Source organism: Branchiostoma floridae, chromosome 4 (assembly GCF_000003815.2).
Source record: "Branchiostoma floridae strain S238N-H82 chromosome 4, Bfl_VNyyK, whole genome shotgun sequence".
In the NCBI taxonomy this organism is placed as follows: domain Eukaryota; kingdom Metazoa; phylum Chordata; class Leptocardii; order Amphioxiformes; family Branchiostomatidae; genus Branchiostoma; species Branchiostoma floridae.
Genome location: NC_049982.1, coordinates 12,975,444 through 12,998,514, shown reverse-complemented (window position 1 = coordinate 12,998,514; position 23,071 = coordinate 12,975,444). Strand labels below are relative to the sequence as shown.

The following is a 23,071-nucleotide window of genomic DNA, read 5'->3' as shown; positions in this document are numbered from 1 at the left end:
TATACATTGCTGGGGAACAGATGTTATTTCTGTAGAATGTCAAATTCTTTTAGCTTTAAGCACTATCTATTGGACTTGTACAATGCCAAGTCATGCAATATTTTTTGATGGAACAGATTGATTTATTTGAAAAAGTTACTCAAGCCATCAAGATTGTTTTCTAAAAATCTGATTCCTTTCCCAACAGGTACTTCCTGTGATATCTTGATGACTATGAGATAGTATGACTGAATACTGAGGCTGGGATAGGAACAAGCTACATGTATAGTGTGCCTCAGTGGAAGGGTTCTTTAGACAATGTTTTTTATATATGCACATCTGTATATCTATAATCTCTCTCTCTCTCTGCCTCTCTCTCTCTATATATGTCTCTGTGTGTATATATATATATATATATATATATATAGGGTAACGGATGTTACAGTTCATCACTTTTTCTATCAAAAGTTTTATGCAGTAGGCTTCACTGCAAATGAAACATATCAGTCGATAAATCATAATCAGTAGAAATAAAGCATACTTTATTTGAGAATAAATTTTGTGATTATTAGTAAGAGTATTTCTGTTTTGATAATAATTATGTCACAAATAAACATAAGATGGTATAAGACTGGACAAGGTCCTATTGGTTAATATTATGAACAATATTATTGCAATCTTAAGAAAAGAGACTTGAACTTAACAATATTACTACTGAAGAATGAGACTTGATTGAACAATGTACTTACATAATATTTATTTTTACCACGATCATGCAGGGCTCAAAATATTTCTTCGGGCCCTGCACCAATGCAGGTAACATTCAAAACCTGACTTGCATCAGCTTAAAGTTTCACAATTATTTCAATTCATCACTAAACCATTCGGGATCTAATTATGTGCTGTATAGGATAATAAATGCCCAGGGTGCCACTACTAGCTGGTCCCTGTGTCTCTCCAGTTCTGTGGTCTAATTTATCATAGACCAGCACAGGCTACAAATATATGTGCTATCTAAGAGAAAGAAGTACATGTACTGCTACATATATCCTCTCTGAAGATGCTATATCAGAATAACACCTGTAACAATATGGATCGATATGGTCAGGTGTATGGACTCCCAAAGACGTGTTTTGTTGACTTTTCTAACACTTTGGCCTAATTTTTGTATTTCTTCTCTACTTTGTATAGTGTGCCAGTTGATGCAAATTTTTACTTTGTTAATGTTAGTAGTTAAATCCTGTAGCAGAAATGTGACATCAGTGATAGGCTCAAATTTTAGTAACTTTTTTTCCAGAATACTGCAAAGTTAATAAGTAGTTTAGCTATAGAGTAATATTTGTCAGATTAGCTGCCATAGGCTTGAATGTGCGTATGATTTCTCTTGCCTCAGTTCTAAATTCTTCTGCAGTACTTGCTTCACCCAGCAGCGTTATCACAAAGTTTATTCCCTCTGTTTGCACAGCTTAATACCACAAAGCAGCCAGGGGCTTGTTAAAACCCCTCTCCTGAAACAGTAAGTCACAAGGTGGCTGATAAATTGATTTTTATGGATAGAGATCTTTTGGATATAGTGATTGCAAACATGGAGTAGGGCTTATGTAGAAACTTGATTTTGGTCACCTTTGTCCTAAAATGACATTAATCATATGGCAACGACTCCAGTTCAACTCAACTAAGACATAGAATATACTATAATGCAAAGTGCCTGACTCCAAACAGTAATATCCCAAGTGATTATTCTAGCTGTCATATAAGATGTATGGCCCTGGTAAATACATGAGACAACACATTGAGCATGCACATTGTGCCACAGGGTACCACACATCCTGTCTATTTTTAGTAAGCCCATACAACGTGATGTATTCGTGTAAGTCATCTTTTAGTACTTTCTCCCAGAGGGTTCCACACCCCTAATCTCTCTTCCAAACAACTCTCTAAGGCTCTGTAATTGCCTTTGCCAAGAAGGTTATGTCTTCTGTAGCATATGCATTGTGTGTATGTATGCTGTTGAAATCCAGCATAACTCAAAAAGGCCTGGATGAATTGTATTGATATTTGGCAAGATGTGGTAAGGTCTTTTTGAGACTTTTAAATTTTGGCCCCCCTAGCGGCTTGTTGTTGTACTGCGCTGAACTTCCAGTTTCTCAATTTCTGGACATGCTTTTTGAGTGATGATTGTAGGTCTTGGAGCCAATAGTTATAGGTTTGTACCCCCTAGTGGCTTTTTTTATTATGGCAGGTGCCAGTTTAGTGTCACACTTTGGAAGGGATTAACATAACAAGTGGATGACAGATCATCATTATTTTGCATAGTTATGCAAATCGATGTGAAGATGCCATAGCTGGGAATGTCAGGGAATTTCATACTTGTGGCATTTTGACATTTCTTGAAGGTGAACATTGTTAAATTTGCAACATCATGATATGCATTGATCAGAAAATGCTACTATAGCCCTCCTTTATAAGATTTATTTAGGCTATCAACTTCTGTTCTTGGTGGAGAAGATGATAAACTTATACAATTCATGAAATTAAGGACATAATTTGCATAATTGATAAAGAACACATAATACATTAACCATAAAGAGTAAAACCATTTGGCGAAAATGTATATGGGTTGTGGAATTCGGGTTAGCTTTTTGACTGATGTTCACTGAAAGCCTTTAGATTGCATTTGCAATGTATATATTGTTAAATGTATGCCTGATTCCATGGCGTGACTCTAGCTGTCTGGAATTTCAATTTAAGACAAAATCCTGACAATATGTACTATGAGTCTCAATTAGTATTTGACATTGTATGTTTAATGATTACAGTATCCAATTGCAACTTGTGATACTTTCCTTAGTTATAGCACGATCTCAGATAACAAATCATTTCGAGCTACGGAATGACGATAGCTTTGTGATGAATGTACCTCATTGGCTCCCTCTCACATAATGGACAGTCTCATACCTTGTAAGCCAGCTTGAAGTAGATTTTAGAAAGATACTGCACTGAAAGGTATCTACATACACATTGGTCTCATGAGTCCATTAGACCAGCTGTTGGCTAAAGCTGAGATGATGCTAGTCTGATGGCTGCCAAATAATCAATTTACAAGTTGATAGCCTACTCCTTGAATCCTTAGTGTTATCATTTCTATTGTTGAATAGATAAGAATTGTATTCAGTCTGTCGTGATCAATTGTAACACTATACAGTACCCTGACTTAGGCCCCGTTCATGATGCAAAAAAATGAAAGTTAACGGTTCTATTGGTTTGGCCTAGAATTCTGACAGCAAATGACAGGAAACGGTTAGCATTTTGCGTTCACGATACAAACTTGCAAACCGTTCAGTTCTTTAAAAAGGTATGGTAATGCATGGTGATGCAACCTCTGACCCCTGAGGCTGTTGTGATCTTTCCCAAACTTGTACTTCTGTGTCAGATTATTGGTCTTTGATCGAAATTGAACAAAACCTTACTGTAGCTGGGTTCTGTCATGACTTTGGAAATGCCTCTGAAAACAATGTGGTCCCGATATATGTCATGCTATGACATTTCCACTGGATCTCCTGGCACATGCCCCTGCGGTATCAGGACTGCTGGCTCCTCAGTCGACCAGGAGGCGGCCGGATAATATAAAAGCGAATTTTACGATTGAAAACGCGGCCAAAACACCCGAATTACAGAATAAAAATTGTACTTTTTCCCTGTGATGCCACCAAATATGAATGCACGTGCCCGGATGTAAAACGAATAGTGCCGCTTCTGTTTTCATGATGAAAATTTGCAATTCCCGGATAACCTAGAAACCGTTTCAGAACCACCTCCCAAGGAGGTTAAAAAAAAAGTTTCAGATCCGTTTCAGAGCATTCATGATGACAAAACTTATCCGTTTCAGCTTGCCTAACCGATAGAACCGTTTCATTTTTTGCATCATGAACGGGGCCTTACCCATCTTGCTTAGATTGCAGCCTGTAGATCCTTGGATACATCTACATGTATGCTACATTACTCAGCACTGACATATCAGCATATATAGTGTTTGTGACAGCTTCATCCTCCACAGGTCAGCATGGGTCAGCTGTATACATTTATGTAGGAAGTAATACCTCTGTTTCAAGTTAAGGGCAGTTGACTTTTTACCAACAAAACTGATATTTACTGTATATAGATCATAGCTGTGGGAAAATTTAAGGTATTAAAACTGGTTGCTGACCATTTTGCAAATTTCTCTTCCCACTACAATATAATAATGATATCCTTAATAATGATTTGCCACTTATGCTGTTTGGTAAATTCTTCAAAATTGCACATAGAGCATTTTTTATAAACTTTGTCTTTGTGAGGCAGATATTATAACAGTTATTTTGCAGACACTCTGATCTCCTCAAAATAATACACAATGCAACTGGAATGTTAACAATTGAACATAAACCTGTGACACAAGACAAAATCCTCAAGCATTTAATGTTGATATATCATATGTGCATTTTGGCACTGAATAATGTGTACAGTGTTTTTGGTTTCAAAAGGCTACTTCATTCTTTACTTGTACATTGAAACTGGAAAGATCACAATCAATTGAATCATACATTCTTGTATCCCAAGTAGTTAACTAATGACACCAGTACAGATACAAAGTACGTATTATCCATCACTGGCAGGGGTCAGCCATCTTGTAGCTTTGCTTTGAACATAACATCAGGGTGTTATTGCTGCCTGCCTTTTGAAAAAGAAATAATGCACAGTGTCAGACTTTGGACATGAAAGAAAGCCTTTTTGCCTGTTCCTGCTTCCTGTATTTATGTCTTCCACATTGATGGCAAGATTGCTGTGACAGCACTAGATGCATTAGATGCTGTTTGTCCCCAGGCATGTTATCTTAGAGTTTGACTATCCCTCAAGAGGCCCCAGTTTCCCCCCTAGCTCTCATGTGAGACCATTGTGTTACACCTCTGTGCAGACCTGCAGGGACTTTCTCACTCACTGATATGGGCCACTCCTGTATACATTGTACGTACGTACCTACATGTACAGCAAGCAGACCTACAGGGACTTTCTAACTGATATGGGCCACTCCTGTATACGTACGTACCTACATGTACAGTAAGCAGAACAGACGTTAGGATTACTGATGCCACAACCTGCAAGTTTAGTCTCCTCAAGTTCATGTGAGGGAAATGGGAAGGCAGTACAGGATCTGGTGCTCTTAAATAGCTTGTCATTTTTCTGTGAATACTACATGTAAATGATGGAAGAGGCTGGTAAAGTACTGGTCACTGCCTCTCTCTCTGACTCTGGTGATGCCCATGGGGTTTACTGTTACAGTACTGGACTACAGGTACAATCTCAATGTATGTTCATATCTGTATGTAAGTTGTTGTACTATGTACATATTACGTACATACTACGTACATACATATAAGTTTGCATGAGTGATGTAACCCAGTCCTTCCTGTTTTCATTTTGTGTGCCCTTTATGAATATCATTGTGCTTATTATGTTGATGTTTACAGGTGCTAATTATATTATAGTTTATATCAGGTTGCCAAAATCATCTCTCTGACTTGTGTTGCTTGGAGAGATATACATTATTTGTGTAAAATGGAGATATAGACTTCCGAAATTAAACTGCATTAAGTGCTTTGTATGTACATGACACATGGCGTACGTAAGTCATGAATGTCCAGTAAAGAGTCTCAAAACCTCCGTTAGTAGATCCAATTCAGTAGACTTTTTTATTCTAACTTTTTTGTCTTGGTAGATCCATTAGTGATTTTCAGTGAAGAAGGGAAAATTGAAAGAATCCTCATGGGTTTCTAAATGCTCTTCAAAGAAAATCCTTGAGTTTTTTTTTTCTTACAACATGTGTCACTGCAAATGAAATCATTAGTGTTAGATCAGAGTAGATACATCATTGTTACCCATAGAATGTGAACATTTATGTAGTTAGCTATGTATTTTCTGCAAGTAGGGGTGTTGTTTAGATCAGAATATAGATTGTCAGTGCAGCCTTAATGGCTATGATAAAGAAAAATGGATTATGTGTAAATGATAAAGCATTAGTAGTTTTGTCCTGTTCATGGCAACATTGTTACAGGGCTGGAATGCCATGGTATTGCTACAGTGTTACGATGAGTACTGGTGTCAGTGATACTTACACAGGTGCTGTATGCATGGCTGACTGTTATTTGCAAGAGGGGGTCATGTTACCCATCATGCCCCTAAATCCTGCTGGGTCACAGTTTGTGCAAGGTGTTTTTTTTCCATCCACAAGTGTTTACAGGAGAACCTTTGTCACTGAAAACACCATCAAATCCATTGCGAGAACTCGTCGAAGGCGTCTGTTCAAAAGGAACTGAAAAGGGATTCAAAAGCAAATTTGTGGGTTAACTTTTTTTAGGCCAGTGAAACATTTTCTGTAGCTGTATCTATATTGTATATAGCCGGTATAACCGCCATTCAGTGTAACACACCAGCTTCAATATTTCAGTAATAGAACATTGATACCATCATCTATAAAGTTGTTTTTGCTATTGAATATTATCAGACTGAGCGATTAATTATGTAATGTAATATAATGTGCAGGGTAGCATGATGGAGATGTGGTATAACTATAAGTGCTTGTCCTCAGATCACCTACTGGTGTAGTAGTTCATCTGTACTAAGGCAGGTTCTTTCAAGTGTTTTTGTGTTCCTTTACTAAGCTGATCAAATCTCTTGTGAACAAGACTGGATTCTAGCTCAGAATTGCAATATCCCTGGGTCCATTTGCCGCTAATTATAACAGCAACTTCCTGCCGTGAATCATTCTCCAACATCTAAAACAAGTGACTGTTTATCTGATCACTATAAAGCCAGCTCATGTAATCAGGAGACTGTAATGATTGATTGCTGTTTTAACAGTGTATGTCATATGCATCATGTACATCCTTCAGCTGGCATGGAATAGGATTATGAAAGTGTGATCATGAAAGGAAGGTTTCCCGTAACTCAGCTGATATATTGCAGCATAAGTAGGACACCTTTGAGCCAGCCTTCAGAATGAAGGATGTTGTCCACAGTAGGTTGCCAGCCCAACTCTAGGCAGTCTCTTTGTATGCTTCTTGTCTGCTTGGTTGGCCTTTGAAAAGAGGAATATTCCTTATGAATGTTGCTGTGTATATGTGAGGGGCATTACCTGCATGTGAGAAAATCTGTTCATCTGTGCCAGGGCTTACAATCACATAATGGTAAGCATTACTAAAAATGTATATGTGTTTGATGTTGTTTAATCAGACGTAATGGTCATTATCAAATATCATACAAGGATATATTAATACGTAACAGTAACATTTGTTTCTGTTTTGTTTTGCAGTCTCTTGCAGTCTCTGATGGAGGTAAGCTATCTTTATGATTCATTTTACTTCACTATTTTCATGCTTATGCTCAGCCAACTATCAAAAAGACATAAATGTAACTGTGTGTCAATGGCTTCTCAATGACATGTGGCATTTCCTGCTCTTGCCTTGCAATCTTTTCATTCCCACACCTTGCATGTACACATTCTAACAGGGAAAATGAAATGAGCTGCTGCTGCTTATCTGCACCATACACATGGACACAAGTACAATTTGTGGCATCATGTCAGTATGAAACCTGTAGAAGTTTCATCCAAAAAATATCACCCCAAGCCCTTCAAAGTTATAGGAATTTGTACAATCTAATGTAAGACCCATTCCCAAGATACCTGATTGTTTTTGTTTTCTCTCTCTCTCTAACACAACATACATTGTATATTACATGTACCAAGATGGGGCAGATCAGAATGCTTTTGCAAAATTGTGACTGAACTTCATGTACATGTAAAACCTCAAAAGCTGCATAAACATGTCAATTTAACAGGAGCAAATAGCTTCTATGACTAGTTGTTTCATTCTTATACTAAGTCAGGCCTATCTCCAGCATCTGTGCACTCTAAATTGTTATACTGCCGCAGGTTTTGAGTTTCTGTTGAACATGTCCCTTGTTCAAACAGTACAGTAACATCACAGAACTCCTACCACACACCCCCATTTTCTGTAAGAATGAATGAATGAATTCATGTAAAATATGATGTTCAGAAGATTGTCCAACTAGCCAAAATAACATGCACTGTTATAGAAATTCTTTATGATCATTTCTACCACACATATTCTTGAAGAGGCAAACTGCCAAGACATCTTACCAATATATCATCTGTGTCTTTTTACTCACAACTAAGCACTATAATTACAGAGTCCAGCTTTTAGCTAACAGCAGGAGCTCGGGGCTGACATTTTTGTGCAGAGTAGTTTAATGACTTTAATATCATATTGAAGCACTGCCGTATATGAGCATTGGAATATTGTAAGCTCTAGGTTTAGGGCTTTAAGTTAGAGTTAACCTTGGTGTGCAGCAATGATTCTTTTGATAAACTGTCAACAAGGTGTCCCAGCACTTGCTGCAACATGTACAGCTATATTCCTTCAGTCATAAAGAAACGCTTCATACATGTATTATGATATTACACATAATTGGCGTATGTATAGTGTTTACTTATGTTCGTGTACTTGCGGGTGTGGTTTTTTTTTACAAATACTGACAACTCCTCCTTCCTATTTGTACAGAAGTGGCACGGCCCCACGGGGTGTCCGGAAAGCTGCACCCCAGCAGCAGTGTCAGCAGCCTGGCCAGCAACACCAGCACCCACAGTGTACCTGAGGCACATGTAGCAGGGGGAGCCACTGGCACGGCCACCGGACGGGTGGCCAGCTGGGCCGTCAGCTTTGACCGCTTGTTACACGACCCCGCAGGGCTAGCATGCTTTACTGTAAGTTTTTATGTACATCAGTCAAAGGAATAACTCCTTGTAGAATGAGAACCATTCTGTGATTCATGCAAATGTCACATGTCTACATTGTAAAGGAATAAAAAAAGAATTACATTTATAAAGTAATCAAATCTGATGCTAATGAACTTAAAGGGAATTACAATGCACTTCTACTCTAGATAAGCTTTTTCTACACAGACGAACATAAACAGGATACTGCGGGCAATCACTTAATGGTGGTATCGCAAAAATACATCTGTCTATCATGCAACTAGGATTGTGTTTTAATATCTGAAGCATTTCACTCCAGCCCTCCCCTATGTAGAGCATTGCTGTCCTTGGTGCTGAAATGATAGTCACCTACCATACACATGTTTTCATGCGTTTTCAAGACGTTTTGAATTTACACAGTAACATAGTTGACCTTTTCTGTTTTCGTGAATTTAGAAACATCTGGGCCAAAAATTTGCTATATGTGAAAGACTATACTGTTTTCATGATGAAAAAATTAATGTACTTATGGTATTATCTATAATTACTGCTTGTTGTTTTCATGACTTCCAAGTCTGCCAGACAACATCTAGTGGCAGGAATTGATTTTGTATGAGGTACTTAATTAGATACATATAAGTGTTGTAAATTAAAACAATTTTTCCCTTATCTTACAGGAATTTCTGAAACAGGAATATAGCGAGGAAAACATTGTGTTCTGGACTGAATGTGAAAAGTTCAAAGCAATCACAAATCAGCAAGAGGTGTGTATATCTATTATAATTTGGGTTCAGCTTTGACTTTACAAAATACAAACTTTAAGTGTTTTTCAGTGATAAAATAGCAGTTGGATACATGCTACACATGGTCTTGTAGTTACAATGTATTAATGAATATTGTCTTTTCTATGCAAGGCTCAACAATGCCAACCAATACATTTAACATTTGTTGGAGATTGTAGCCCTATACCTTTTACCTTTTTAGAATCTGATAGCAATCACAAGAAGCTGTTTTTTTACCAAGTCAGCCCATTAGATCAGCCAGTGCTGTGGTATTCTCTTGTGTAGTTATCTCAAGTGTCACGAAGGCAGCTGACTAATTGTATCAGTCCAGGAACTGGAGGCTGCTTCCCAGGAAACAGGAACATGATGCACCTTCAAGCACACATGCACTGCCAAAGTCAAGTGTTTTTCTGGATAGTTGCTAAGAGTGAAGTGGTAATTAGAAGGCATTTGGTTGCTGGCTGACGTGTGTTGCATGCTTGTGAAATAAGCAGATTGCTCTAACTTTGGTGTTCTTTTACAGAGTTATTATTTTCCAAGTTAGTGCATGTGGCAGCCCAGGTGTTGTTTGAGAAACTATTCGGCTAATTGCTATTAGGATAATTATTCTGTGTGAAGTTTCAATTTCAACTTGTTTTTTAACTAAAATGTTTCTGTAAGTTGCTGCTTTAATGATATGATAACTTTATACAGTAGGCTGTGTTATGAGAATGCAGGTTTGTTTGAATTTACATTCAAGTTGACATCTATGGAGTTTGTAACAGTTCAACAATCTCGTCTTCTGGTTTCTTAAACTAGTGAAAGCATTTTTGTGCATGTTTTGCCTGTGTGATTTTGTGACTAGCTTTATGTTTGCAAAGTTCACCATTCTAGATCTTCAGGTAAAAATTGTACTGAATGAATGAAATTCTGCAATTTTTAGACAGTACTATGCAACACATTCAACGTTGTGTGGAAATGTACATACTAGCTTCCTGGCAAGCTGCCCCGTCCTTCATAAGTCCTTTGATCCCTAACATGTCTCCCCTGTGACCCCAGAGCCCATCTCCCCACATTATGCACTCTTCCTTGCCTATGGGCCAGGCAAGATTTAACTCCCCACTCCACAGCTGAAATCTGTTATCACCCTGTAAAGTACTTGAACACATAGAGCCTGTTACTGCTGCTATCTTGTGCAGTGAAGATAGCCACGACTTTGCCAATGTGATCCTGGGAAGGAGTTTCAGGCAATAATGACTAGCGCAGGGTAGTCTTATCTTTGGTGTCTCTAGGCAGCACCCGGGTAAACACGGTGTACTGCGATCTCAAGAATAATGGGCCTCATTTGGGTGTTCTTAAACTCTTGCTAAAGTGTCAAAGTAATATGGTGTCCTTATGTGAACTTGAAATACAGTCACTTTTCATCCATTTTCATGCCGAAAACATTCCAAATATACAAATATTTAGTTACGTGCGACAAATTATTAGAATGTTGTTGAAACCACCTTGGACTGAAGAATATGTATGAAGCACATGTACATGTAGATACATATAAAAAAATATGTAATACCCTAAGTCCATTATGTATGGTTTGGTCTCCCAATCTTAATGCTCTGCAGTAGGAAGCCTTTTTAGCTCGGTGGGGATTTGTCTGGCTTACCTGTGGTGTAGCTGTGAGAAATAGACATATAAGAGGCTCACTGGTGATTGTAATAAGAATTGTGAGTCAAGGCTTAAGACCACATATTTGTTATGTAAAGAATAGATGCTGTTATCGCAATGTTGATGACCACATATTTGTTATGTAAAGAATAGATGCTGTTATCGCAATGTTGATGACTTGGTGGTTAGAATGTTGTGGATGTTCTTCAGATGGTGACCCAGGCACAGGTGATCTACAGCACACACATGTCCAGTAAGGCCTCAAATGAAAATGTTAATATGTAAAGAATAGATGCTGTTATTGCAGTGTTGATGACTTGGTGGTAAGACTGTTGTGGATGTTGTTCAGATGGTGACCCAGGCACAGGTGATCTACAGCACACACATGTCCAGTAAGGCTTCAAATGAAAATGTTAATATGTAAAGAATAGATGCTGTTATTGCAGTGTTGATGACTTGGTGGTAAGACTGATCTGGATGTTCTTCAGATGGTGACTCAGGCGCAGGTGATCTACAGCACACACATGGCCAGTAAGGCCTCCATGCCAGTGAACATCGACAGCCAGGCCAGGCAGATGGTGGATGAGATGCTGGGATCTCCCACCCCGGACATGTTCAACCTGGCACAACAACAGGTCAGAACTACTTCGTCTTTGTTGTCTTATTTGTTACACACTTCTAACATAAGGTGAGGTCGCATGTCGCAATTGTGGCAACAGTGCGTTGGGCTCAGGCCCAAAAGGTCCCGAGTTTAAAACCTGCTGTGTCACCGATCATGTGCCCTTGGGAAAGGCACTTTACACGACTTTCCTCACTTCATTCAAGTGAAAATGAGTACCATTCACCCAAACTCCAGGAAGAATAGTCACGTACATGTATCAGTCACTAATGGAGATCCTAATTAAAAACAAACCAAAACAAACATAGTGCATTTTGTGTTGGTCCATCCTGAAATGTGCAAAAACAGGTGCCAGTCTACTTTATTAGGACCATTCATACTGAAAGACTCCATCCTAAATGACATACATGTAGGTCCAACCAGCTATAAGATGTTGTTTTTATATTCAGATTCTGAATTACCATACTGTTTACAGTTACAGTAAGAATTTCCTGCCTGCTCGCACAGCAGCAGAGAAAGCCAAACTTCAGCATCGTGTACGCTGATGGAAGATTGATAGTGATACATGTAAATCAATGCAAGGTCTTAGTGGGCTGTGTCAGAATACAGCGGGTAAATGACCTTCCACTGCAAGGTGAAGTTTGGCATGATTGTTCAGTGCTTTTACCTTTATCATCATGACGGCTGCCTCTCCATCAACACCTGCCAATGGCTAATAGTGCGGAATAGATAGTCCTTATCTTGAAATCTTTTCTCAGAAAAAGAGCTACCAAAGACCAAAGGTTGTTGAGTGTCTGTAGTGATCAGTGGAGCAGAGAGAAGCGGTCTAAGTTGCCATTTGCGAGGAGACCTTCAGTATTGGCATGCAGTCAGACTTTTAAAAGATCACTCACGTCTGTTGTAAACGGCTACGCTTCCCATATTATTGACTACACCATCTGTAGAATGTGTTTCCTTGCATATCTCACATCACAGACTGCCTGTATTAGTGTATAAAAGGTATTTATGTATCAGTTTCCAGTAAAAGCAGTTGGAATAAGTAACCATGGCATGTCTCAACTGATTAGATAGATATTCTGTCAATATTACATTGTATGTACTATCCATGCAAGGTCTCCTGAAGCTCAAACCATTAATCATGCCTTTTATCACTCTACATCATTCTGTCTTTTCAATGTGTCGGCACTGCCAGAGGATTATCTTGCTAAAATGAAACATCTTTATAATTATAAAACCCTGAATACAAGCACAGTGTGAACATATATTAATTGCTAAACATGGCCTGTTTCTGTCATTGATGAAAAATGTGGAGTGAGCTGATCATTAGCCATGAGGATAACATTAATGAAAATGAAGTCCTCCTATTCTTGTGGGTCGCTCCTATGGTATCCTAAGGTAAAAATGATGGCTGCTCTAGTATTTAAGCCTTAGGGTACACTATTATCTCCCCCCCCCCCCCACTGCTGAACACAATAAGCTAACACTAATAACACTATAGTGTAACCTTGCTTTTTTTTCCAGATATTCCAGTTGATGAAATTCGATAGCTACTCTCGTTTCCTTAAGTCGCCTCTGTACCAGGACTGCATGTTGTGTGATGTGGAGGGGCGACCTTTGCCCTATGACCTGGCATCCAACAGTGGGTCAGATGCTGATGATACTGCAAGCAAGTCCAGCAAGGAGAGTCGAGGCCAGAAGGTTGGTAGAAGTGTAATATACACAATGTACTGCACATGTACGAGGGGCGTTCAAGAAGTAATCCACCTGACCCACTTCCAGTTGTTTGATCTAAATGAAATTTTGCATATGTAATGATTCATATCTCTATGGGTTATGTTGCAAAAAACAGCTCTGAACTAATTTTGGTTTTTGATTTAAAGGTGTTTGAACTGAGTCAGGTGTGAAATGGACCAGGTGTGAAATGGAGCCAGTTGAGTGTCGCGCAGTGATCCGGTTTTTGTATTTGAAAGAACGCATACCAAATGAGACTTTTGATGAAATAAAAGAAACTTATGGTGATGATTCCCCATCATATGACCTTGTAAAACGCTGGCATTGTGAATTCAAACATGGCCGGAAGTCTGTGGAAACAGCTCCCAGACCTGGTCGTCCCTCTTCTGCCATTGATGAGGCATCTGTTGCAGGACCAACCTGGGGCGTCCTACAAAAACGGTGTACAGAGCTGCATCAAACGATGGTAGAAATGCATAACTCTGGGTGATTCCTATGAAGAGAAATACTAATAACTGCACCAAGTTTCATTAATCTCCTCCTTTGGGAAATGGGTCAGGTGGATTACTTCTTGAACGCCCCTCGTATCTTACAGGACTGGTAAACAATATAATAATTTATTGATTAAAGCTGTACCCCAAATTTGGTTTAATGGATAATGTCCCATACCATTATCACAATTTGATATATAATAATTGTTGGTAATATTCCAATTCCTGAACTTGTGAATTGGACAGAGTTTGCAATAAGGCCAATGTTAAAAGTGGTGTTTCATATTTAGTTATGGAGGAAGGTACGTGAGAATGCTGTTGAGCTGACGGGTGATGGTGCTGAGAAGAAACGCAGGTCCTTGCTACCGTGGGCTAGAGGTAAGAAGTACATCCTGACTTTTATAGGTCTGAGTCCTCATGATTTTGTTAATAACATGGTTAATTTGATTTAATTTATCTTTTTAAATTTATTGAGATTGCAAACAATGCAATAAATGGGAAACCCAGGCAGCTTAGCTGATATTGGGTGCCAAGAAATACATACAAATGTACATTTTACACTTCTCATAGAATACATATTACGTCAAGCTTAAATGTTGTTATGTTTTATTTGTTGTGTCTTCTTGTAAATGTAAACCACATTTCCTCCGAATTCTTGGTATTTTAAGTTTGACATTTGTCTGATTGGAAATCTGTGTGAGCCATAATGTTGAATATTGTAAAACCTTAGATTTTGCATTCATTTTTTAGTTAAGCCATTTTAAAAGATAGAAGTCCAAAAGAGAGTGTGAAGCAAGTAGAGGCTAGTAATATGTGATTGACACCACAGGTAAGCACTCCAAGAGGAACATGAAACTCCAGCCTGACGTGGACAGGAGAAGCAGTAAGTCTGCAGGTGGATCTTCAGGTAAGTCTGTGTGTAACACTTTGGGATGAATCCATACAGCCCCTCCCAACATGATGTATGACAGATCCCCAACATCACCAGTCAAGCCATTACCAACTAATGACTGTCATAAATCATTCTATTTACTCGCAATAAAAGATGACTTAGAACTACATCTACATGTAAGTGATTGACCATAATGGAACTTCTTTCTCCTCTGTTGCTTTATATGGTATGATTGGCAGCTAATCATAGAGATACCCCGGACTCTGCCAGTCCACAGGGGACTTCATTGGTGGGTATTATCTCAACCAACTAATGTTAGCCCATGTCTGGCCAACCAATCCTCTCCATTAGTTAATGGCATAAACGCCCCTGACATTGAGCACAAAGTGCCACAACATTGTACAACTGCTGGGAGGTGGTGATGGATTTCACATACATGTACACTGCCATTATTATACAATGTTGTGATGATCAGATGAAATGAAGCTGAAAAGAGTCTAGCATAACCTGGCTTTCTTGGAAGCTTGCTAATTATTTTTTTCGAGGAAAATGGAAAAGTTTGCTTGCCGCATTATCCAACATTGCTAGTGTAGCAGCTATTTTGAAGGTAGTCTAAATTTGATATAGGATCTAAAATGACTAGATCTTTGAGTATAAAAAATTTTCTTTTTGTTGACTATGGCATTCACTAATGTGTGCAACTGTCTGCAGGTTCTGTACAGGTCCTAGATGGACACCTGAGTGACAACAGTAGCAGCCGTCGCAGTTCCCTCGCAAGTACAGACTTAGATGTTCTGCACCAGAAAGCCATGTCTGCTGAGGTAACTTACATACAGCTAAACAGTATCACACCAAAATAAACTTTGTGACAAAGAAAGCTTGGAGACAGAATTTGACCAGTTTCAAGTTTATTTGTCTTTCTCAACAACGATAGAAATCGTACCACTCCTCCTTTTATACCTTTTCTGTTTCGCTCTAGTGCAGGGCGCTGTAACTCGAGTTTAAGATATTGATCAATTAGCCTTTTCATGTAACTTGATGCATCATAGCTCAGGTTCTAATGAACCAGTGTCATTAACAAGTTCACCTGTTAATGTGTTTGTTGGATAAACAAACCATTTAACCTGTTTGTTAAACAAACAAACCTGCAATTTCAATGTACTTCATTATCGCTGATGGTGCGTGTTTCATGTTGTTCTCCAGTCGCTGGAGACGTCCCAGTTGAACGAGAGTGCAGCAGCTGATCCCAGGCAGTCCTACAAGTTCTGCCGAGTCCTGCTGCCAGATGGATCCTCTACAGTCATCTACGCCAAGCCAGGCCAGACAATACGCAGTGCCCTCAGCAAGTGCGTAGCAAACACATCATTTCTATGCAGTTAGCTGTTCTCTTGAAGAATTCTGCCTTGGGGGTACAAAATGTAATTTCCAACATTACTCAAGAACAATGATATGGACTGAAGATGTACATGTAGGTCCCCCTTTCCTCCAGCAGACTGTGCTACAGCTACATGTATGCCCTGAAGACAGATGGGAAGAACAACCATACATTGTCTTTCCCAGTAGTAAGGCCAGTATGAAAGACTTTGAATTTGTGCCGCTTTCCTGCTGCCTTGACCTTTCAGACGGTACATGTATATTAAAGAGTTTCCATTGGACTGATCTTGGAAGGCTACTTCCTTTGAACAAGTGTGGCTGTCCAATGACTGATAAGAAATGGAATTACCCCTTCTACATGTCCATGCATTTTAGTTGCTTCATGTATAATTGTACATGGAATAGCCTCAAACAAAACCCACTACAAAGTAATGTTCAGATCTAAGATGCTGTATTATTCACAATGTGTATTTTATGTCAGAGCTATTCTCAGTAGGCAAATAAAGCATGCAATCTATGAGATGATACAGCTTTAAGTGTTTTTCAAATGTCATCACTACAATTTTCACATCAAGGAACTGACTTAATAGGCACTTACAAGCGTATAGCCATAACTTAATACTGTGTGATGTGTTACATAGCCTGGAGCTTTTCTACTTTATATGACCCTTTCTTTGTTGAATGTGTATTTCTAAAGCATGCAGCGAAAGGAACCATATCTTTGGTTTGAGCCAGACTTTACAGAGAGTCTTGTATTTATAGTTCAGCCAGCTGTCCTGTTATTTTATGAATACTGACTTGACACTCGGCCATCTATCCCCTGCCACCGGCACAGTTAGTTGTAACAAATCAAAGTAGTTTTATTATAATAAACACAAAGAGTCTTGAACCTTCAAACCTGGTCATACAATGAGCATAACACACTATAGCTATGGACCGTGACTGAAGTCTAAATCACTGTTGCTGTAGGCTATGTGAGCGGCGTCAGCTTCCCATGGCTGCGGTGGAGGTGTACCATTTGGCAGACGACAAACCGGTGGACCTGGAACAGGACGTGTCCATCTTGGGATCAAAGGAGATTAGGGTGGAACAAAGGGTGCTCTTCAAGTAAGTCTATTGGTCACTTCAGGAAGATTTGTCAGGTTTAAGGTTAGAAGTTTGGTATAAGTGTTGGGTTTGAGTTGGATTGGAGTCACCATATGCTTTGAAGCAGAAATCTGCAAGGGTGAGTATAATTATTGCTCAATCACAGTGATGGAGAAAAATTCATATTGATTGAAAATTGCTTGCATGAACTATTCGTAGCTAAAAAAAGGTTGCACAGCATGTTTTTTTTACCTATGCATATATAACTCTGCTCCATGTTACATGATTCTGAGTGTACCTTTGAACCAACTACATGTCAAGAACATTTGAGCTTTCACTATTCATTAAGTGTTTATCCAGTAATAACACACATTAGTCTGGTGTCACATGCAGTGCTGTGTGTGCATCATTGCCTCTGTGAAATAGCAGGCATTATTTTTAGCATGTCTGTCTTTGTGTGTCTGCACACTATTCTCCACATGTTAAGCACATCAGGGACACTGACAGGAAGTTAGGTTAAAGGTCCAAGAATAGGTTATCAAATGTGATCTCATTTTTGTTCTCAATTTCCTGCTATATGCATGCGTGTTGCTTTGTGCATTTAGGAGCCAGTGGAAAAATACACAGAATCAGCAAGAAATTCACTTCAACAAGAAATTCATAAGGATTCTCAATATTTCAGAAGGCTATGAGATCTTTGATTTCTTGTCAAGATTTTCCATTTCGGCTGTAATCACAGTAATAAACTGTATATTCATATACGATGATACTCCAGTATGTTTTGCAAGCATCCAAGTCATTTCAATCCTAGAGCCGTGAATTGCTACCTGTGCTTTTAAAAGCCTGGATTGACATTACTAGTTCTAATTTACTACCTTAGGTTGGACTTGCCCTCTCTTGGGAAATTCTCCCTCCGTGTGAAGGTAAAACCAACCAAGCCGGTGGCTGAGGTGATGAGGACAGTTCTCAACAAGTACAGCCTGAGGCTGGAGGAGGCCATCATCAGACTGGTAGGTAGCAGTCAAATATCTTAGTAAAAATTTTGATAATAGTTTCTACGTAATCTTTCAAACATAGCCCCTAATAGATAAAGAAATAAACATTGGGGACTTTGTAAATGGTGATGATGATGCATTCATATAATGTAGGTAGTAAAAGGTGTTTGACTCCTCCTTTGCATTTACAGTGTATGTTGCTAGGGGGCACTGTGACTACACTAACTCCAGATTAGTAATGATGTGGATAATGAATACACGTCAGGTATATTTAGTAGATGTAAGGCTTGAACATGTAGCTTCCCAGACTTACTGGTAGAGCCAGGTAAATGCTAGATGCTGTATCCACACATGTATACTGTGTATTCATAGTGTCTTCTTTTTCCCATCAGGACGGAAATGCCCTCCCTCTTGACCTTGGCATCCCCGCTGCTACACTAGAGAACCAGAAGGTGATTGTGGAGCCCACCAGCCATGTTGCGGGGACCAAGTACTCCGTACCAGGGAAACTTGCACTTCCAGCAGACAGCAGACACCAGGAGCCAGACAGGACATCCAGTGAGTCATTCATGTCTGGAAACATCAAGTGAAACATCAGATCCTCTGTAGTATGCTTCAGTGTTTTTTTCCCCAATGCTGTAACTAATATTTCTGTCTTTACCAGGTTCATATGGCTTAGTCAGAAGAAACACAACTGGTACAGAAGAAATCGCCAGGAAAAATAAAGAAGGTGGAAACTCCAATACGAATGGTCAGAGTTCTGACAGACTTCCCAGGAAGACACGGCCAGCGCAAGGGTCGGACACGGAAGGTAAAGGAGGTTTGTGCATTTCCTTTAAGATTTAACTAACACGTGTTCGTGTACGGTGAGTACTAAAAGGGTTCCAGGACACGTGTTTGTTGTAACAATAATCCACTAATGTTGCTGAACAGCGTAAGGTGGTGCATGTATGTTCATATTAACATCACTGCTGTACAAGTTGTATTGAGTGCACCAGACTAATTTGTTAACATAATGTCATGTTAACCTGACATTGGGTATCAATCAAAAAATGATTTTTATTGAAGCTTCCTCCAGACATTTTAGTCTTGATACATGTGTAGTGAAGAAATTTTATCCTTACAACAATATCTTAAGTTATGTATGTTATGTGTAGGACAATAGGAGGAATAGCCAACAGAAATATCAAGCTGATAAAGCCTTTAGGTAGCAGTGGTCAGCTGTTAAAGACTTCAGCAAAATATATCATTATTGCTTGTTATTGATATTACGCACAAGTGACTTCATGCACTCTCTCTTTCCATCATTTCTTGCATCCATCCATAGGAATGGAAATATGACTGCACACCCTCTATCTTTATCTCAGTACTATCTCATGTAGGTATGATCACCTTAACTTAAGTTCAATGTAAGTCACTACCTATTCACAAGATTTGTTTTACATAAAATCCTAGTTGGATGTGATCTTCTCCTTTCTTCCTGTCAATGTTGTCTTTAAAAGAATCCTCCCCAACTTCCTACTACCTTAACACTATTTCTTTAATGTCTTTGTCAATGAGGCATTATGATACAGGTTCTTGCACGATTCAACAGACAGTCATACAGTATCAGTAGTCTTTATCCTTCAGCATTTGCAAGTGAACACATTGAGTTTATTATCTCCACCCTGAGAGTGTAAGATATTTTTCAGTTGTGCTTCATGTGTGAAGAACTGATTTGTGAAAAATCACAGTCTTGTGCTCTGTAACGAATCCCGTGTTACTGTTTCTAAGTTGTCCTTATCTAACTGCGTGCTGATTGGCCTGTTTTCCCAGACCTGTTTACGATGCTCTCCCGTGCCAGCCGCAGCAGGATGGAAGACCAGCGAGGGGCCTCCCTGTCTAACCTGGAACTCCCGGATTTCCTCAAACCAAAGAAAAGTGGCCAAGACTCCACCAGCATCGGGACCAACAAAAGCAACCCTTCATCCTCAGACTCCCATCGTAAGTCCTCCATGTTCAAGGACATGTATGAGGTACCAGAGTTCCTGAGGGCAGGACTGAACAGCACCAACCAGAGCTTTTCTGGTGTTTATCCGTCACAAGTGCAGGCTGACCACTACTTTAAGGGACACAACGCTGACGATTCATTCTTGCCAAACCATTCCTACATGGATGAGTCGGGAAACATGTCCATGTTTAATGACTCTGCCTACATCACCATCTCACCAGAGAAACAGAGGAAACCCCGCCCAAAATCTGCCACGCCCAACCTGTCCTTCAGCACATTCCGCCCAGACTCCAGCCCCGACAACATTCGCGCTGCACACACTGCTTACACACAGCTGACAAAGTCTCACAGCGAGGACTCCATTCTCAACACCACCGTGGTGGAAAATACACTGGACTTGTCCGGGGAGGGACGGCACGGCCTGGCGCGAACGTACGGAACCACGGATCTAGACAGAACATTAGTGGAGGACAAAGGTCCCCAGGACAGGACATCTGTAGATGGGGTACTTCCCAGCCACACCAACTTAAACTTAGTGCCAAAACGAGGCGTTGGTTACTCGCCAAATTCAGACTCCACAGACATAGAGCCACACAACTGTAGTGGGGGATCAGAGTCCTTGCCCCCCTCCCCAATGTTACCCTCCCCAACAACACATGAGCTCCTCACCACGCCAACACCCAGACAGAACACTAATGGACACAACACCAGCAATAACAGCATTGATGGCAGTGTTAGTGTGCTGCAAAGTAGAACTCGAGCCGGTATCTGTGTGTCTGACAAAACAGCAAGAAGAACTGTGGTGTCCACTGCACAGGATGGAGAGAAATTACGTGTGACATTTGTATGATTCCTGCTGAAGAAAGTTAGTATTGTCTGTCATACAGTAATCAGGTATTGAGACCTCCCCAACAGATTTGAGCTAAAGGTGCCTGATTAAAAGTGGATCATTCTAGTGTGCTATCTTTTATGGAAAATGTTAACCCCAAGAAGTGCCATGGTCTGAGTCTTGCCAGTGAGCCATGTTCTTAACCAGTCCATGAGTTCATATTGTTACAATGTTCATCCCAGAAGATATGTTTTAATTTTGTTGATTTTAAACCAGTTTTTATCAGAGTCAAGCTGTATTACCACTTTACAAGGAAAAACAGAGTCAAGAAAGATAGGATATACTAGTAGTACCTCCTTGGTTTTCGGAGTTTTGCACTTACTAAAAATGCAATCACTGCTTTGCTTTTGGTTCAGAGCAGGAAGAATAATGGACTACATTGCAGCATGCATTGATTTGTCTGCAATGCGAAAACATTTCCTGGGCTGTCTTACCCCAAAACAATGGGCCACCAAGTGTATCAATCTCACAGCATTTCTAAAGTCTGCATCACAATTCAAGCAACTGGCAGCCAGATTTTTGATTGGCTGGAGTACGACAAATTTCAAAATCGCCCAAGCGTCAACTGTGATTTCCGCTGAAAATCTGACCCATCACAAATTGCAATGGGCTTGATGTTTATTCAGGAAAGTTATAGTTATTGTCTTTTTTTGGTGCTCAGCTGACATCACGAAGAGGTCTAAATCCCAACAGGTGAGCTGCTAAAAACAGCCCGATGCCCTAGGCCTTAGAAAATCATCAGGACGCCTGTCGTACTTGGCCAAAAATGCCCATTTGGAGCTTGCCAATACGTCGGCCGAGCTCAGTTCTTGATTCGTGATAGGGGCCTTAGAAAGTCCATTTTAATCCTTGGCATGTGTAAAAAAAGCCCTTCTAAATGGTTAGTCAAAATGTAGTGCCTTGTTCCAAAGAATTAACAACAATTTCTTTCTACCATAGGAGTACTACATATGCTATTGTGTTCAGAAAAAAAACTACAACTACATAGAGTGTGAAACTGTGTACTTAACCAGAATAATGCACTTAGAATATGGGAAATACTGTGCAAGATACTGTTCTGACAGTGGTAGTAATGTCAGCTGTAATATTCCTAGTCATGTTTCAATGCTACACAAATGTACATCAAGCTATTAGAATTGTAAATTGTACATGGCAAGTAGTGCTCTAAGACCTAGCAAGTTTTTTTTCTGCCATATGCGAGACCTTACTATAGATAAGTGTTGAAATATGTATATCTAATGTCATTGCCAGTACTCCCTTAGTGTTGTACTGGTTTGTTGTTTCTGTGTGTTTTTATATGGCCCTGTTACACACAGGACTGAGAGCAATATTCTAGTCATTTCCTGAACTTTTGTTCCCGGGGCATGCCTTTCAGTATGTCTGTGGCAGTACTTCTGGACAATGTTATAACAAATACTGGTTTTAATGTTATCTTAGAAGTCTTTTATCAACTGGTATTTTCTCTTTTTGTAAACAGGAGAGATTTCTAGCTTACATACAGTAATACAAAGCTTGTATTTGTAATTGCTGTACTCTCTTGTTCGTTGGTATGTCTGCTACTACTTCTGTAGTACTAGATCTATACTTTTATGGCTGAAAAAAATGTCAGCCAAATCGTATTTCAAACTTACGTCATAGTTGAAAGTGTACATTTCTTGTGTATAATATATATGTATAAAGTATGGTATGTACATTTCCTTCAGTATAACTGTGACTGGGTATAACTTGTACATTTTGTAACAAAAAAGAGACTTTGTAGAGTACACTAAATTATAAAAGTTGAACTGTTA

At 39.4% G+C, this 23,071-nt stretch overlaps 1 protein-coding gene across 1 annotated transcript in view; it reads left to right on the top strand.

Moving 5' to 3' along the window:
• LOC118412776 (regulator of G-protein signaling loco-like) overlaps nucleotides 1-23,071 on the top strand; it is a gene marked incomplete in the record, with an annotated part of 49,548 nt that extends 26,477 nt beyond the window's left edge. The window contains 14 exon segments of the mRNA XM_035815791.1: nucleotides 7,328-7,349; nucleotides 8,598-8,800; nucleotides 9,469-9,555; nucleotides 11,703-11,849; nucleotides 13,355-13,531; nucleotides 14,346-14,433; nucleotides 14,885-14,962; nucleotides 15,659-15,768; nucleotides 16,151-16,293; nucleotides 17,291-17,428; nucleotides 18,288-18,417; nucleotides 18,795-18,960; nucleotides 19,067-19,222; nucleotides 20,218-23,071. Of these exon segments, the coding sequence (XP_035671684.1) occupies nucleotides 7,328-7,349; nucleotides 8,598-8,800; nucleotides 9,469-9,555; nucleotides 11,703-11,849; nucleotides 13,355-13,531; nucleotides 14,346-14,433; nucleotides 14,885-14,962; nucleotides 15,659-15,768; nucleotides 16,151-16,293; nucleotides 17,291-17,428; nucleotides 18,288-18,417; nucleotides 18,795-18,960; nucleotides 19,067-19,222; nucleotides 20,218-21,242 (2,670 nt within the window).